Below are 13,679 nucleotides of genomic sequence, written 5' to 3' on the forward strand. Positions count from 1 at the left end.
CGATCTAATTGTTTTAGTAGAAATCTACTAGTAGCTTAAAACTTTATCTAAATCCTCTTCGCAGACACTTCGAAAACGCCAAGAATCAGAACTAACCTCAACCCTAACCCCAAAAGACAGTCAGCTGTTCGTCGGAAAACAGTTCTTTTCCAACGCCCAAGATTATGAAACAACGCTTTTCGTTAACACTGTACTAACAGGTGTCCTTAGAGAGGGCTTCACTGTATTTGAATCTTTGCAAAATTGTCCTCAGGAGTAACAAACGAAACGAAACACTCGAAATAAAGCTATAATCACTTTAACTTGCTGGAATTTACCGGGCCCAAAATAAGGAGAAATACGTAGCACATTACATCAACGACCCTCGATCTTCGGAAGCTCCCTTAAAGCCCCCAAAAGTTCCCTGAAATACATGAAAGAAAGCGAGGAATTCCAGACCAAATCAGTTTGAAGAACCCATGACTGTATTGACAGAGGTACCTTGTGCGTGGTGTCTTGCTCAAAAATGACCACAACAAGGAAGCCATGGCAAGCCTTGCACCGAGCCCTCTTGGACTCTCCGCAGCCTCTCTATTAATTTTCAACGTGCGCGAAAGAAAAAGCGAGCGAAGCGCGCGTGAAACAAGCAGGCGTGGGGGCGTGGAGGCGAGCGAAGCGAGTCAAACAAAGAATCGAATCAAAATATAAGAAACTAGTCAGAGGGCTATGAACAGTGTAAGCCCTCTGACATGTTTGCGCTTCACTGAAAACCTTCTCGCTCCATCTTTCCCCCCTCAGGCTGTCTATGACTCAGGCTGTCTATCTCCAAGAGAAAATGAGGTGCAGATCATGGTCTCTCGCTAGCTCTTCATCTCCTTCAAGCTTAGCGAAAGGTTTGCTGAAGAAGTGTAATCTTTAAAACTTTGAAAGCTACTTAAGTATCCAAGTATGCAATCTATTTTTGATAATTAATTTCGAACCAATGGAAACGCTTGCAAATAAGCTACTGTTTGTAGAGAAAGCAAGCGTTTTTTCTCATGAAATATGATGTAATTTTCTAGTTTGTCGTAGCGATGGCGACAGTTAACCAGCAATTTGCCAAATTTAACTTTTTTGGAAAATCTTCTTTATTTATCACTTTTAATTAGAGATAGCTAAATAAAGGTTCACTACTAATATTTGTCCATAGATCAGATGTGAATTGCTTCCATACACTTACTCTGAGATGATCCCATCATTTTCAAGCAAATTGGCCCCCTATGCTCATGTTTACGGCATGAATTAAATCAAAAATTAAAAATATGTTTGCAGCATGTTGACTGCTTTGGCTTGCCTGGCCAGGTTGTCTTGTCTCTTCATTTAAGTCAGCATCCCTCATTAATCTCCCTACGTTGAGAGCTAGTCAATGCTCGGGAAAAGTCGGTGTGTTACAAAAATTCTACGCGGAAGCGAGGAAAATATACCTTGCGTTCCCTTCCTCTCGGCTACACCCTTTAATATACGAGGGAAATATACATTGCTTTCCCCTCCTCTTGGGTAACATGCTTTAAAACGAGGGAAATATACATTGCTTTCCCCTCCTCTTGGGTAACATGCTTTAAAACAAGGGAAATATACATTGCTTTCCCCTCCTCTTGGGTAACATGCTTTAAAACAAGGGAAATATACATTGCTTTCCCCTCCTCTTGGGTAACATGCTTTAAAACGAGGGAAATATATATTGCTTTCCTTCCCTCTTAGGTAACACTCTTTAGAACGAGCAAAATGTATATTGAGTAGAAATACTCAGTCCTGATCGCCTCATACTACAGAGACCGGAGATAAGCGTTGGTGGGCTGATGGGCCACTTGGCTCGCGTGCAGATTTCACTTAAACAACTATAACAAATCATCTTTTTGTGAACATCCGTCGAGTTGGGAAGAGAGGCTGCTTTTTTTATCTCTTTATTTACAATTGTAAATTTACAGGATTTTCTTGAGACCAGGCTTTATTTAAAACAACGCTGAGAAATTTCCCTAACGACTACTCTACTGCTACAGAAGCATGTAACACCATGTAATTTCACGCGATCTTTGCGACAGCTTCAAAAATCTTTATCTTTAAACTTCATGAACTTTGTTATCTTTTCATCGTACAGATCTCCAACATCTAAGTCGAAAAACAATAGCAAAGCACCTGTCTGATTGTGTTCTTTACTGCTTGTCTGACTTCTCCTATCTTCCAACAGTAAAGAATTGGGTTTAACGAAGAGTTAAAGTAAGCCAGAGTGACTGTATAATACCAAGCGTTATAAAGAAATAAAGATCGTCCACCACTGATCGCCAAAGCCGTCACTACACCAAGGGGTAGATAACAAGCGGCCACCGTCAATTGCAGCCATATTGCAGTGGACACTGCCTTTTTGTATCGCGCTATGTTCAGTTGACTCAGTTGGTTCGGCTGTTGAACAAGGTCTTTAACTTGATTGTGGTGATGAAGAAGGGTGAGGAAAATCTTTGTATAAGAGAACATCGAGATAATGAGACCCAGTGGTATACCTATGGTGCCATATTAAAAGGTTATAAGGGGATTCCAAACGTACATTGCTGAAAAAACAGTGAACACAAACCAGAAGGTAATAACGACCACATAGACCCGGTTTAATGTTACAACTTGTCTGTATCTCAGTCCCAACAACAGGGCGAGAAGTCTGTCCACGCTTATTGCACTTAGAGTCGCCAGTTACACACCACACAAAATATTGCTTGTTATAGCTACTGCCACTGATATGTAACGGCACATATTCCAATGTTCATTCAATGCAGATATCAACCATATAACATAAAGAGGACCTGAAATAAGACCAACACAGACATCAGTTGTTGCAAGGCAACGAAGCAAGAGTTTGGACGGCGTATGGAGCGAAGACTCCTTGTGAAGAGCAATTAGAATCGGAGCATTCCCAAGAAATGCAGTAACGGACAGAAAAGAGTTAAAAACTGAAATAAATGTCAACTGGCCGCTTAGTTTATCAATTAATCCTGCGGAACATAATAATTGTTCAAAAGTTTTCTGCTGTCCATCTCCAGTAAAGTTTTCAGTTGCCATGTTGATCTCCAAGATAGCTATTTGTAGCTTAACTGCAAACTGGAATCGATCAGCTATGACTGTCTAAAGTTACAAAGCAGCTTCTTAACATCTGACGAACTACTGATCAAGACGCTTTTTATAACGCCTGATTTCAAGTTTGCTGAAACATGTCAGTACATAAATGAATGACAGTTTTTGGAAAGACAAATTAACCAGCCAGAGCTGAGCAGCTGGGTTGAGCCCAAAAAGTCACCGGTTGTTGTTTCCGTTTTTTTTTTTTTTTTTTTTTTTTGCAAAAATGATACTATGGGGTTAAACTATCCGCAAAAATTTGCACGTTATCTGTTAGTTTTAAGAGTCCCTGTCCATAAAAATGGAAAATAACTCGGCAAGGGTCAAAAATTCGATTTCGCTCATATTTTCATGGTAGATAGGCTAGGGCATGACAAAAACTACTGGATAGTTTTTTTGGCAAAATATCCTTTTATTTCAAAGAAATATGCAAATTACCAAATTCCGTTAAAATCGTCATTTAACGCACCATTTTATTACACAAGTTTGAGAGACTTACATGCAAAACCACATCATTCTTCCGTCTTTAAAACACTCAAATATTTTTGTGCAATGTTTGAATGTGTACTGGATTGATTTTAGGGAATGTTACGTTGTCTTTTTGGGTGCAAAATAATTAAATTTCGAAGACATGTATTTCATTCACTTAAAAGTACTTCGTGAATATAATTAATTTTCACTATGTGCGAAACCTTCAAATGGATCAAGCTTCTGGTGGTTAAATCGCAGAAGGATGGTCTACAGATTCCTGTAAAAATTTCTTTGGGCAAATGATTGTGAGCGACGCGAGAGCTTTTCAAAGTACGTCAAAAATGCAAATATTTGACCATCCGTCGTCAAATTTCAATTTACGGGTTAGACCTATATTTTAGCATGCGTCACATGATTTGACCTATGTTAAATTGAAATAGACACAGAGCTGATAATTTCGAAATGTTCTAACCTCATTTGCTGTAAAAGGCAGGTGCAAAACCGATTTGACGTGTTTCTCTCACCATTCGTCGCACATAAAGCAGAAGTTTGCTTTTGTTTACATAACGTCCGATGTACATCGCCAACTGTCAACTTATTTAACGGTCGAATACCATGAATCTGTGACCCTCTTTCGACACATATGATCACCACTGCATCTAATTCTAAAACGGCTGAGTCATTTGTAGACAGTTGCTTGCTTTGCACTACACCAAAAGACTACGTTTGATCATCATGGTTTGATGGCTTGAATCCTTGCTTGCAGGGAAAAATTAACGCCCGGGCAGAGTGTGGGGTATTCAGCGGGCATGCTTTTAAATAATAAATAGGTTGTGTAAGCGTCACGGAATATTTAAGTACCATTTACACGGATTTTTAAAGTTAATTACTTTATTTAGGTGTCATCAGTTGTCATCGAATAACGCTTAAAACTTTCAAAAGTGTGCATTCGCTCAATGTTGCACACCTGGTATCATTTTTACCACTGTTTGCCAATTTATAATACTCAATTCTTTTTCCCCTCTTCTGTACATAAGTTACAATTACGCCATTGCGCGCGGATCGTCCGGCAAAATTCATTACAATCGAATGGTAGCATTCCGAATTAAAGCGTACAAACGTGGCCTTTTTCCGAGGCATGCTGAAGTACGTTGTTCCATCACTGTGGCAGCTGACTAAGGTTTAATTAAGTTAACGGCAAAGAAAAAAAGAAGAGTATTTTCTTAGTTTCACTTTTAGGTTCACTGACATGGAATCGATATAATGTTATGCCGTGTTCAAAACAACTGATAAGAGGCTCAAGAATTTACAAATGGAATTAAGACTCGTTTCAAAACAAAAATCTTGTTTAAGACAAATAATCTGGGGCTAGTTTATAATGCAATCAACTATAAAAATGGTTCTCAATGAGGGCAAAGAAGAATGGCTGTAAGAGGATTTGGAATAACTGACACCCAGGCAGTTCGCATGGAAATATTGGGCGCACCCGTCGCAGCCCACCCAGTCTTCTCCGTCATCATCTTGGCAAATCTTGCTTGAATTAAACTCGCATTCTTCCTGCAAGTAAGATTCCTTACTATGGCGATCTGACAGAACAAAGCAGCTCGAATTCGATGACATATATTCTTCGAGAAATTCTTTAAGATCACCCTCGAAAAAAAACAAAGACAAAGCCATTTTCCTTTCTATAATCATGCAAATGCAGACGGAAATATTCCTCGTCCACTTTGTCCACCATATTTACATTTTACGCGGGAAAAGTATGTCTTATTACGTATGTGCATGGGAAATGTCCTTTAATTTTACGGGATCACTTACACAACGTATTTTTACATAAACGTGTGTCCGCTGAATACCCCCACACTCCGCCCGGGCGTTAATTTTTCCCTTGCTTGCAGCGGTTCTTTGTTCGTCACGCAATGCTGTCATCCCATTTTAGGGGGTAGGGTTAGGACAATTTCTATCCTAATACGTAAGGCTCTGTAAGGCTTGGAATCACTGGGAGCACACAATCGTGTTGAGTAGGGAAGAGATTGAATTAAGAAATGAAAAGAATGAATAGCTTACCATTGCCCCTGTTGTTATCTTTTACTCGACCACCACTACCTACATGCGTGCGTAATACTGTAACGCTAAACTCATACCTAGGTCTTTTCGCGCTACGCAATTATTTTTGGTTTACATGTAATACAGTGGGCTACCCTCGGGGAAATGGGTGGTGACCGCTTAATGGGGCTAGCCGCTTAAATAGAGATTGGTGTACCTTGAATATTTAATTTTTCACTGTCAGGCTATAAATTTCTTTGTGAACATTCAAGACAATCATGATAGACGTGTGTTTGAATTATCACTCGTCATGCACCTTCAATTTCAGACTCTTATCTGCCATCGCCCTTTCCAAAACAAAGTTCTTAAATTTTGGGTGGCCGCTTAATAGGGGTAAAGACAATAATGAAACCCTTATCGGAATGACCAAATGGTGGCCGCGGAGGTAACCGGTCAATAGGTGTTTTATTTATAATATTTTACTGACGATAATTTTGGACTGTATTGACAACAACATACCAATGCCTCGCCACTAAGCAAACAAAATACGCCAAATAAAATGGCATGGCCAGGGCTATTTACTCACGTAATTACTAATTAAATTTAGTCTGTTTTTCTCACGAATTAGACACGTTGTGATTTCTTATTTTTATTTCAGCTAGTTCTTGCTTCATTGATCTATAATTTGCTTATGGCGATTTTCTTAAAATTCTAGTGAGTACAGGCACTAGCTTTATCAGCTGTTGTCTGAAACGTCAGAACGTATAACAAACGTGATTTGGACCGACGCCACGTACACTATAGAACGCGATTATATAAATATACACATATTATTATATATATATGAACAAACAGATGAACAATGATTAAATTGTTTCAGTCATCCCGAGAGTGCTCTATACAAAATAGATCAAAATGTGCAGCATGTGCCGTGACAGCATTGCGTGACGAACAAATAACGGCTGTAAGATTGTGCTGCGCCGACACGCTTATCAGCAATGGTCAGCAATCGATCAAACGCAATATTTTGGCGAAGCGTAAAGCAAGCAACTATCTACAAATGACTCAGCCGTTTTAGACTTAGATGCAGTGATGTTCATAAGCGCAGAAAGATGGTCACAGATTCATAGTATTCGACCAAAAATAGGTTGACAGTAGGCGATGTACATCGGACGTTAACCTTGTGTAAACAAAAGGGAACTTCTACTTTATGTGCGACGAATGGTGAGAGATCGACTAGAAACACGTCAAATCGGCTTTGGACCTGCCTTTTACAACAAATAAGGTTAGAACATTTCGAAATTATTAGCTCTGTGTCTATTTCAACTTATCATAGGTCAAGTCGTGTGGCACATGCTAAAATATACGTCTAACCCGGAAATTGAAATTTGACGACGGATGGTCAAATATTTGCATTTTTGACGTACTTTGAAAAGCTCTCGCGTCGCTCACAATCATTTGCCCAAAGAAATTTTTACAGGAATCTGTAGACCATCCTTCTGCGATTCAACCACCAGAAGCTTGATCCATTTGAAGGTTTCGCACATAGTGAAAATTAATTATATTCACGAAGTACTTTTAAGTGAATGAAATACATGTCTTCGAAATTTAATTATTTTGCACCCAAAAAGACAACGCAGCATTCCCTAAAATCAACCCAGTACGCATTTAAACATTGCACAAAAATATTTGAGTGTTTTAAAGACGGAAGAATGATGTGGTTTTGCATGCGAGGCTCTCAAACTTGCTTAATAAAATGGTGCGTCAAATGACGATTTTAACGGAATTTGGTAATTTGCATATTTCTTTGAAATAAAAGGATATTTTGCCAAAAAAACTATCCAGTAGTTTTTGTCATGCCCTAGCCTATCTACCATAAGAATATTAGCGAAATCGAATTTTCGACCCTTGCCGCGAAATGAAGAATTTGTCTGATTTTTACAGGCAGGCACTCTTAAACGTTATATTTTAACTTCAGGAAATATTTTGCAAATTCTGCAAATTCTACCGGTTATCCTGAATTAATTTCTTCCTTTTGTTTGCATAAAAATGAACCTTTGAGAGACATTTAATATCATATTTATGTGATTCACAATGACGGAACTAGCCTGGAGACACTTCTTCGGAAAAACATTAGCAAAATTAACATAAAAGGTGAACATGTAACAGCTTTACGGCTCTAGACAAAAACGCTTTAAAATTAATCATTACGAGCGTTTCCTTAGAAAATGAAAACTCTGGAGGCAGCGTAGCCGAGTGGGTGGGGCGCCGTACTCGAAATCCGAGGGTTTCGAGTTCAAGTCCCGCTCTGACCACTTAGCTGGAGTTGTGAGACGGTAGACCCTAATTTAACTCCTTGGTCATGCTTGTAAATAGCGAACTGGTCTGCCTCCCGCCAGTTGGGATTTTTAATTCTATTATGTTTGGTTTATATATTTGATTCTTTCCATTTAAGTGGCATGCCTGTGAACTAGCTAGGTGTAGCTAAGCGCACTGACCACTATAAACAACAACATTTGAACATTTTATTTTGCACCAATTTCGTTGATTCCGCCAACACGTCCAAAGCACTGTGGCTGCTGTTCATGTTATCGAAGACAAAACCTTTCCAGCTTTACTGTTTCTTTGTCATTTAGAATTAAACGACTGACTTCTCTCCTTTTTAGTCACTCTGGCTGATAAAAAAATTCTCTTTAATATATAGATTTAGGCCAGCCTAAAAGCGTAGCTCCTGGGCCGGGTTATTCAGAGCCAAATAACCCAGGAAAAGGTAGAATTTTGATTTGAGTTTTGTAACTGCATCGAGGTTTTCTGTATATTGTTTGGCCTTCTGTTTTGGGTTTTAATGATCACTATATACACAAAACAAAGCAGCAAAAAACATTTGTATAGAAGAAAAAGTTATAATTCGGTTAACTTTTAATCCTGGGTTAGCGTTAACCGGCTTCCGAACAATCCTGCCCTGTTTTCAGCAAGTTAACCTGAGATGAGCCCGCGATACAATCGAAAACCAGCACTTGGTTAGCGCTCAACTTCTAAAAAACACGCGGCCTCGATGAGCTATAAACTTGAGCCCGCGATATGGTCACGTGATTCTGGTCAGCGGATACCTTGTTTTGGCAGGTGTCAATTGATCGTAACATGGATGTCCAATATCAAAGAAGTACACGGTAAACCGAGGCTCCATGTCTCTGTCAACCTATTATTTGGAGTATGACCGCCATGTTGCGCGACTCCGTCGACGTCGTCGTCGACGTCGTCGTCGTCGTCGTCGTCGTCGTCGTCGTCGTCGTCGTCGTCGTCGTCGCTGTCGTACGTACGCGCCCACGAGCAATATCGCTAACCATGAGAAAATCAACTCATGGGTTTTTTTTTCTTTTCCTATATGAGTATGGGGCTCCGCTTGGCGGCCCTTCGGGCCGCCGGAGCTCCGCTAAAAACTCTGCATGCAAATGAATGATGCAGAGAAAACAAAGAATTAACCATCTGTTTTGAACTCAATTTACATTCACTGACAATCCAAATGAAACGTGCTTCCTGTGTGCCAGAAGCTTCTAATGTCATCTTTATTCAACTTCATGGATGTAGGCTCCAATGACAAAATTTGGCTTTGTAAATTTGCTATTGTTCGGTCTTTAAATGTGGAAAAAAAAAAGACTAAAAATAAAATTAACCGTTTTTCCCAGGGAAAAGTTGAGCAGCAGTCTTATGAAATATGATGAAATTTTGTAGTTTGTCATGGCGATGGCGACAGTTGGCCTGCAATTTGCCAAACTTAATTTTTCTGGAAAATCGTCTTTATTGATCACTTTTAATCAGAGATAAAGGCTCACTCCTAATATTTGTCCATAGATCAGATGTGAATTGCTTCCATACACTTATCTCTGAGATGATCCCATAATTTTCAACCAAATTGGGCCCCCTATGCGAATGTTTATGGTATAAATTATATCAAAAATTAAAAATGTGTTTGCAGCATGCTGACTGCTTTGGCTTGCCTTGCCAGGTTGTCTTGTCTCTTCATTTAAGTTAGCATCCCTCATTAATCTCTCTACGTACAGAGCTAGTCATTACTGGGGAAAAATATGTTGCTTTTTGTTCCAATGAGGGAACACGCTTTAAAACAAGGGAAATATACATTGCTTTCCCCTCCTCTTGGGTACCATGCTTTAAAACGAGGGAAAAATACATTGCTTTCCTTCGCTTTTAGGTAATAACCTTTAGAACGAGCAAAATGTATCTTAAGTAGAAATACTCAGTCCTGGTCGCTTCATGCTAGACAAACCGGAGATAAGCGTCGGTTGGCTGATGGGCCACTTGGCTCGTGAGCAGATTTCACCTAAGAACCTATAACAAATCATCATTTTGTGTAAATCCGTCGAGTTTGGAAGAAAGGCTGAAGGAAAATCATGGAAAAACTAGAATGGGGCTAAACTCGTGGCGACTGCTGTCAACATTTTGCGTAGTCCACGAGGAGAAGAAATTTTTTTCATCTCTTTATTTGCAATTGTAAATTTACAGGATTTACAGAAACCAAACTTTATTTAAAACAATGCTGAAACATTTCCCTAACGACTACGCTACTGCTACAGAATCATGTAACACCGTGTGATTTTAGGCGATCTTTTCGACAATTTCACAAATCTTCATCTTTAAACCTCATGAACTTTGTTATCTTTTTATCGTATAAGTCTACAACATATAAGTGGAAAAACAATTGCAAAGCACTTGTCTAGTTGTGTTCTTTACTGCTTGTCTGACTTCTTCTATCTTCCAACAGTATAGAATTGGGTTTAATGAAGAGTTTAAGTAACTTAGAGTGACTGCATAACACCAAGCGTTATAGAGAGATAAAGATCTTCCACCACTAGTCTTCAAAACTGTCACTACACCAAGGGGTAGATAACAAGCGACCAGCGTCAGTTGCAGCCATATTGCAGTGGACACTGCCTTTTTGTATCGTGCTATGTTTAATTGATTTGTTTGGTTCGGTTGTTGAACATGGTCTTGAATTTGATTTTGATGGTTACGAAGGCTGCAAAAAATCTTTGTATAAGAGAAAATCGAGGTTATAAGACTCAGTGGTACACCTATGGTGCCATACCAAAAGGTTATAAGGGGAGTCCAAATGTACATTGCTGAATAAACCGTGGACACAAACCAAAAGGTAATAACGACCACATAGACTCGGTTTAATGTTACAACTTGTCTGTATCTCAGTCCCAACAACAGGGCGAGAAGTCTGTCCACGCTTATTGCAGCTAGAGTAAACAGTGACACCCCACACAAAATATTGCCTGTTATGAAGCCTGCCATCGATATGTAGCGACACATACTCCAGTTTTCATTCAATGCAGAAATCCGGCTGCTAACATAAAGAGGTTCTGCAATTAGACCAACACAGAGATCAGTTGTTGCAAGGTTTCGAAGCAAGAGTTTGGAGGGCGGATGAAGTGAAGACTCCTTGTGAAGAGCCATCAGGATCAAAGCATTTCCAAGAAATGCAGTAACGGACATAAAAGAGTTTAAAACTGAAATAAATGTCAACTGGCCGCTTAGTTTATCAGTTAATCCTGCGGAACATAATAGTTGTTCAAATATTTTCTGCTGTCCATCTCCGGTGAAGTTTTCAGTTGCCATGTTGATCTGCAAGATAGCTATTTGTAGTTTATCTGCAAACTGGAATCGATCAGCTATCACTGTCTAAAGTTACAAAGCAGCTTCTTAACATCTGACGAACTACTGATCAAGACGCTTTTTGTAACGCCTAATTTCAAGTTTGCTGGAATATGTCGGTACAAGAATGATTGACAGTTTTTGGAAAAAAAAGATTAACTAGCCATAGGTGAGCAGCTGGGTTAAGCCCAAAGAGTCACTGGTTGTTGTTTCCCGGGGTTAAACTATCCGCATTTTATTTCATGTGATAATAAAGAAATGTCTAGTTTAAATATTAGTTTCAAACGTTATATTTCAACTGCAAGAAATATTTCGCAAATTCTGCAAACGCTACCGGTTATCCTGAATTAATTTCTTCCTTAGTCGTGAATCTAACAGATAGTCCATTTCCGAATACTTTGAGCCTCTGTTTCAAAACTAGTCCTCCTGCATAATCTTTCATATGAAAATGAGTTTGTTTGCATGAAAAAAAAAAACCCTTAGGCGGAACTCATTTTCATGTCAGTATATCAAACACGAAAGACCGTGTTTGACCACATTTCCAAACACCGAGAAGAGAAGTTGAAAGTACGGCGCGCAGCGGAGTACTTTTGAGCGAAAGAAAAAGACGGAGCAAAGAAGATGGAGCAAAGGAAGGAGGCAGAGTTCATGGGAACTTGAACGGGGCTGGGTTGCATGTCATAACGCCTTGATAACTCTAATTTTTTCTCCTGTTTTCCATTGATAAATTTAATTGTCCCCCAAAATCTTCACAGAAACGTTCCCTTTTTCGATGAATCGAATATCAAACGAAAAAAAATGTAGTATCTCCAAAGGTAATCCAGAAATGTCCCTATAAATGACCATGTTGATCTGTTGCCAGCTATGCCTAGGAGACTATCATTTACTAAAAGACGTAATTTTCAGTTTGAGCGACATTTAATATAATGTTTAAGTGATTAACAGAGACGGGACTGGAAGAGACATCACCTTTTTTTTCTCAAACACACTTACAAAATTTAATGTAAAAGGAGTGAACATGCAACAGCTGACTCCAGACAAAATCGTCTTAAAATTAATCATTACGTTGTCTCAGCTCAGAAAATGAAAACTTTGCACAAGTTCCTTTGAATTCGCCAACACTTTAAAGCACTGAGTACAAGCTGCTGTTTATGTTATCGAAGACAAAATGTTTCCAGCTTTACTGTTTCTTTGTCATTTAAAATGAAATGACTGACGTCCTTCCTTTGCTGTCACATTGGCTGATAAACAATTTTCCTTTAAAAACTCTTCATTCAAATGTATATAAAATGCAAAGAAAACACAGAATCAACATCTGTTTAGATCTCAATCTACATTCACTGAGAGTCTAAATGAAACATGCTTCCCGTGTGCCAGAAGCTTCTAATGTCATCTTTATTTGACTTCATGGATGTAAGCTCCAATGACAAAACTTGTTTTTGTAAATAGGTTTGCTTTGGTTCTACTCCTCAAAATGTTGAAAACTTTAGCAAAAATACAATTATCCGTTTTATTGGGAAACGTTAAACAGCAAGATCTCTGCAAAACGATGCTTAAATTCATACAGCCGATGCCTGGTTGCGACCGCCTCTCGTAAGCGGCTACCTCTCCTCGACGAGCAGTTTTCCAAACTACCAAGAGTTTTCAAGTCAAATCACTATATTTGAAACCTCTTGTAAGCGATCAACTCTCTTAAGCGACCGCGACCACTTTCACAGCTAAAAGTTGGAAATTTTCTATTGTTTCTAGCCTCTCGTAGGCGACCATTTGACAGATAATAGAGCGGAAATTGGATAATAAGGTGTTGTAACATCACTTGAATAAAACACTTAAAACATGAGGTAAATCTCTCTAGTTACCTTATGCTAATGAGACAAAAATTTTGACCCAGTGTGGTCTAAGCCCTAGTAAGCGACCACCTACCGTAAGCGACCACCTAGGCTTTTGGGTTGTCGCTTTCGGGAGTTTCGACTGCATGTAGCTTATCATAGCGATGGCGGCAGTTGGCTCGCAATTTGCCAAACTTATTTTTTGGTGACAAATATCCTTTATTGGTCAGTTTAGAGACAGTTAAAGGGGCTCTCCTAGTTTTCAAGCAAATTGGCGCCATGTGCTCATGTTTACTGACAACATCTATCAAAACGTTAAAGTGCGCATGCAGCGTGTTAAACTAGTTTGGCTTGTTTGGTGAGGTGGACTTGCCTTTTCCCTCAAGTAAACTTCCCTCAAAATGATCAGATTGTCAATCTCCCCAAAAAAGCTAGTGAATGCTGGGGAAAAGTCGGCGTGTCTCGCACAAAAGTAAAATTAATTGTCAGCCTTTAAATATCCTCTTGCCATCTGCGCTAAGGATATCACATAGTGAG

The 13,679-nt window shown here is 39.2% G+C and overlaps 1 protein-coding gene across 1 annotated transcript; it reads right to left on the reverse strand.

Moving 5' to 3' along the window:
• Positions 1-1,618: 1,618 nt before the first annotated feature.
• LOC145482490 (adenosine receptor A3-like) lies at positions 1,619-11,771 on the reverse strand. The gene is made up of 2 exons (XM_081461091.1): positions 10,334-11,771; positions 1,619-2,530 (listed from the first exon to the last, which is right to left on the reverse strand). The coding sequence occupies exons 1-2, from the start codon at positions 11,275-11,277 to the stop codon at positions 2,128-2,130; spliced, it is 1,347 nt and encodes a 448-aa protein (XP_081317217.1). The 5' UTR covers positions 11,278-11,771; the 3' UTR covers positions 1,619-2,127.
• Between the last annotated feature and the right edge of the window lie 1,908 nt (positions 11,772-13,679).

This window comes from Orbicella franksi, chromosome 3, assembly GCF_964199315.1.
Source record: "Orbicella franksi chromosome 3, jaOrbFran1.1, whole genome shotgun sequence".
Lineage (NCBI taxonomy): Eukaryota > Metazoa > Cnidaria > Anthozoa > Scleractinia > Merulinidae > Orbicella > Orbicella franksi.